General features: G+C 32.8%; 1 protein-coding gene across 1 annotated transcript; it reads left to right on the top strand.

The window, feature by feature from the left end:
• Positions 1–621: 621 nt before the first annotated feature.
• On the top strand, positions 622–4,967 carry LOC145097263 (metacaspase-1-like). Its single transcript, XM_079034807.1, has 5 exons — positions 622–1,149; positions 1,477–1,807; positions 1,938–2,058; positions 3,938–4,174; positions 4,705–4,967. Exons 1-5 carry the CDS (start codon positions 774–776, stop codon positions 4,762–4,764), a joined length of 1,125 nt encoding a protein of 374 aa, XP_078890933.1. The 5' UTR covers positions 622–773; the 3' UTR covers positions 4,765–4,967.
• Positions 4,968–5,282: the final 315 nt, after the last annotated feature.

Below are 5,282 nucleotides of genomic sequence, written 5' to 3'. Positions count from 1 at the left end.
AGGTCTTTAAATGCTTTAGTTGTTGGTCTTTTAAAAGTTTTTGGCATGCAAGCTAAGCACTATTTTTTTTGCAAAAGTATCACAAAACATTGTAAAGTTTGCAACAATGAACCAAAAATTAGAAAAAAAATAATAATTTAAAAGGTTATTTTATTTGAGTTTAATTGAAAGTAGATGTAGGCATCTGGATTCGTCTAATCTAACCAAATCAAATAAGGAGAGGATCTTCTTAATGTTTTTCTGTTGTTCCTTTTGTTTTGTTTTAAACAAAATAAAGTCCGATTTGCAATGATCTTTAAACTTTACTAATTTCCATTAATTTTCATTCAATAACTATTTAAATACTTATTAAAATAAATTTATAATAAATTAGTAAATGTCATTAATTTATAGTGTATACTAAATTAACAATATATAATTAATTTGTAATGTGTTCAATAAAAAAGTATATGCTATAATATTTTTTTAATAAAAATAAATTAAACCAGACCAAATGCATCATATAAGAACTACAGGGGCGTAAAATGCCACATTTCGAAACTAAAAGGGAATAAATGTCATTATTAATAACCACAAGGAGCTAATTATGGAGTATTTTGTAAAATTGTAAGTCAATTAATCCATTCTCCGGTTTCTATCTCCTTGACTCTGCTTCTCCTCTTTCATCAATCTCTCTCTCTCTGATGAAACCCTCAAATCCCCCACAATTCTCGTCATTAAAACCCTGTAATTTCCCCCAATTTTCGTTATAAAAACCCTCCAATTCTTCAACGATGATGAATCTCGTGTCTTGCTCAAATTGCCACACGCCGTTGCAGCCTCCGCCGGGAGCTACATCGATAAGATGCGCCATATGTCAAGCCATCACCCACCTTAACGATCCTCGTGTCGGAGCTCCGCGGCCTCATACCGGTGGTTATCCGGGACCTTCTCCATCCTCTTATGCTCCTCATCAACCCTCGCCTTACAACCACGCTCCGCCAGGGCCTCCGCCGTCTGCACATGGCAGGAAGAAGGCGGTGATCGTAGGCATATCGTATAAATTCTCGAGGCATGAACTTAAAGGATGCATTAATGATGCTAACTGCATGAAATATCTTCTGATTAATAAGTTTAAATTTCCTGAAGCTTCTATTATAATGCTTACCGGTAAGAACCCTGATTCAAACCTTCATTATCCAGCTGTTAAAATTCGTTATCCTTTTACATTTGTTGAATCTTCTGGTAATCACATTACATGATAGAGTCAATTAAAGCGCCGACAATCTGGTTTATGCTTGATCGTTTATGCAATTAATTTGATTGACAGATTCTCATCAACAAATCCGTCTTAAATCTCTGAAAAATATGCAATTCTGTATTACATGCAGCTGATTTTGATCTTAATCCGGGAACTATATCTATGAATTTATGATTTAACAACCACTAGGTTAAATTTTTTCTAACTCCCAACACATATTTGGATTATAATCGCAGAGGAACAAACAGACCCTTACAAAATTCCAACAAAACAAAACATGAGGATGGCACTTTTCTGGTTAGTTCAAGGATGTCAACCAGGCGACTCACTTGTTTTTCATTATTCTGGTCATGGTTCACGACAAAGGAACTACAATGGTGACGAGGTTGATGGATATGATGAAACCTTATGCCCTCTGGATTTTGAGACACAGGGTATGATTGTTGATGATGAAATCAATGCAAGTATTGTTAAACCTCTTCCATTTGGGGTTAAACTTCATGCAATTATTGATGCTTGCCATAGTGGCACTGTATTGGATCTTCCATTCCTTTGCAGAATGAACAGGTTAGTTTATCTGTTTCTGGTTTTTTAGTGTAAATTATGACATAAATCTTGTTATTCATATTAATCTTGAAGAAATTAAGGAGTTAAGATGATTGTAGGAATAATCTTTACCTTATGTTTGGTGTCATAGGAGTGGGCAATATGTATGGGAAGATCATCGACCTCGGTCAGGTATATATAAAGGTACCAATGGTGGTGAAGTCATTTCCATAAGTGGTTGTGATGATGATCAAACATCTGCTGATACATCTGTAAGTTCCACAAAACTTTTAAAATGACCATTTTACCCTTCTGAATGTATTAAGTAAAAAAGAAACACCCCTATATATCTATCCCTCATTAAGTCAAAATGAAATACACATTTAAAGTAAGTTACTTTCTTTTTCTTCTATTAAGTTTTGTATGGATAAATGAACTGTTAGAATATATGCAAATGACCATTTTACCCTTCTGTATGTATTAAGTCAAAAAGAAACTCCCCTATATATCTATCCCCCATTAAGTAAAAAATAAACATGCATTTAAAGCAAGTTTCTTTCTTTTTCTTCTATTAAGTTTTGTATGGATAAACCAGAACTGTCAGAATAAATGACCATTTTACCCTTCTGTATGTATTAAGTAAAAAAGAAACACCCCTATATATCTACCCCCCATTAAGTCACAAAGAAACATGCATTTAAAGAAAGTTTCTTTCTTTTTCTTCTATCAAGTGTTGTATAGATAAATAAACTGTCAGAATGTGTGTAAATGACCATTTTACCCTTCTGTATGTATTAGGTCTAAAAGAAACGCCCCTATATAGCTATCCCTCATTAAGTCAAAAAGAAACACGCTTTTAAAGCTAGTTTCTTTCTTTTTCTTCTATTAAGTTTTGTATGGATAAACCAGAACTGTCAGAATAAATGACCATTTTACCCTTCTGTATGTATTAAGTAAAAAAGAATCACCCCTATGTATCTACCCCCCATTAAGTCACAAAGAAACATGCATTTAAAGAAAGTTTCTTTCTTTTTCTTCTATCAAGTGTTGTATAGATAAATGAACTGTCAGAATGTGTGTAAATGACCATTTTACCCTTATGTATGTATTAAGTAAAAAAGAAACTCCCCTATATATCTATCCCCATTAAGTAAAAAAGAAGCATGCATTTAAAGCAAGTTCTTTATTTTTCTTCTATCAAGTGTTGTATAGATAGATGAGTTGTCAGAATGTGTGTAAATGACCATTTTACCCTTCTGTATGTATTAAGTAAAAAAGAAACACCCCTATATATCTATCCCTCATTAAGTCAAAATGAAATACGCATTTAAAGTAACTTTCTTTCTTTTTCTTCTATTAAGTTTTATATGGATAAATGAACTGTCAGAATATATGCAAATGACCATTTTACCCTTCAATATGTATTAAGTAAAAAAGAAACACCCCTATATATCTATCCCTCATTAAGTCAAAATGAAATACGCATTTAAAGTAACTTTCTTTCTTTTTCTTCTATTAAGTTTTATATGGATAAATGAACTGTCAGAATATATGCAAATGACCATTTTACCCTTCAATATGTATTAAGTAAAAAAGAAACGCCTCTATATATCTATCCCCATTAAGTCAAAAAGAAACACACGCATTTAAAGCAAGTTTCCTTCTTTTTCTTCTATTAAGTTTTATATGGATAAACTTACTGTCAGAATATGTGTAAATGACCATTTTACCCTTCTGTATGTATTAAGTCAAAAAGAAACGCCCCCATATATCTATCCCCTTTAAGTCAAAAAGAAACATGCATTTAAAGCAAGTTTCTTTCTTTTTCTTCTATTACGTTTTGTATGGATAAATGAATTGTCAGAATATGTGTAAATGACCATGTTACCCTTCAATACGTATAAAGAAAAAGGAAAGAAACTTTTAAGGCGGCGTATGTGACACAAGACTGATGATGGAGTTGAGGAGGGCATTCACGTCTTTTGCACAGACAAAAGCTATAGTTTTTGTCTCATTGACATTAGCCTTGTTCAATGCATACCAAATACAACACAATTTGTTCTGTCTTGTCCTGTCCTGTCCTGACATTATCATATTTATTAATTATTAAAATAGAAAAACAATTAAAGTAACATTTTTTTTTGGGAACAGGCTTTATCAAAGATCACATCAACAGGAGCCATGACTTTTTGTTTTATTCAAGCTATAGAACATGGAAATGCACAAACTTATGGACACTTATTAGCTTCTATGCGTAACGCCATCCGTAGTGCAAGAACCGACATGGGCGGCGGCGGCGGTGGTGGTGGGGCGGTGACTTCTCTTCTCTCTATGTTACTAACAGGCGGCAGTCTCGCCGGAGGTCTATCCGGTGGTGGCCTAAGCCAGGTATCAATCTCATCTCATCTCTAACACCTTCTAAAACTCTAAAACAACTCAAATCAATAAACAATATTTCAAAATACAATGTTATAATAGGAGGAAATGAAAGTATGATTTTTTTTGAGTAAATTACACGAATGGTCCCTATGCTTTGGGGTAATTTGCGCGCTTGGTCCCTAACTTATTTTTTTAACTCGGAAGGTCCCTACTGTTTGTTTTTATTAAACGGTTAGTCTCTGTCTTACCTAAAAAGACTATTATTTAAATAGAAAAAAATTGTGGGGTATGTAAGGTAAGGTGAAGGTGTGGGGTTGGGGGTGTTTTAATTTAAATAAATTAAAAAAATCAATGGCAAAATAGTCTTTTTATGTAAGACAGGGACCAAACGCGTAACAAAAACAAACAGTAGGGACTTTCCGAGTTAAAAAAATAAGTTAGGGACCAAACGCGCAAATTACCCTAAACCATAGGGACCATTCGTGTAATTTACTTTTTTTTGGTAAGTGATAATTTTTTGTATGTTTGATTTGTTGTAGGAGCCACAATTGACAGCATGTGAGCCTTTTGATGTGTATGCAAAACCGTTTTCAATGTAAGTTATGATAGTGTGATTATTTGATTAGTTGACAGTTGACCCATTTATGAAAAAAGAGGTTCGGGTTCTTTATAAAATTTTGGTGATGGGTTTAAAATTTGTGATAGTTAAGGATTTTATTTCATATGTTTTGATTATTTATTGTTTTAAGGGTTTGGATGATTTCGTGTAAATTTAATTTATTTTATGATTTTATTGTAAAAACCCGAGACACACTCTTTGATTTTTATAGAAAGAAACTATCTTGAGTAGAAAAAGAAATATAATAATTGTGAGTATGTATAACTAAAGACATAAGATCATAAACTAACATGATTGTAAAGGTTCTTTATCTAATTCGAGATGAATGAGAGAAGTATTAATGGTCTGATAGACTTTTTGGGCCTTACCATGCTTCGTTTTAAGTTAGCTTGACGAATTTTTGAATCTCGACTTATATTATTTTAAAAACGAAAGATGTAGGATCGGATTAGGGTAAGATCTTAAGATTTAAATCATGATTTTGAAATCCCGGTATAG

This window comes from Lactuca serriola, chromosome 1 (assembly GCF_051521515.1).
Source record: "Lactuca serriola cultivar US96UC23 chromosome 1, Lser_US96UC23_V15, whole genome shotgun sequence".
Classification (NCBI taxonomy): domain Eukaryota; kingdom Viridiplantae; phylum Streptophyta; class Magnoliopsida; order Asterales; family Asteraceae; genus Lactuca; species Lactuca serriola.
This window is presented reverse-complemented; position numbering and strand designations above follow the sequence as displayed.

Bases quoted from the DNA above. Each gene is read 5' to 3' on its own strand.
- LOC145097263 (XM_079034807.1), top strand. From the start codon at position 774: ATGATGAATCTCGTGTCTTGCTCAAATTGCCACACGCCGTTGCAGCCT. The intron at 2,059-3,937 runs GTAAGTTCCACA...TTTTGGGAACAG, and splicing joins AAACATCTGCTGATACATCT to GCTTTATCAAAGATCACATC. The intron at 4,175-4,704 runs GTATCAATCTCA...GATTTGTTGTAG, and splicing joins CCGGTGGTGGCCTAAGCCAG to GAGCCACAATTGACAGCATG.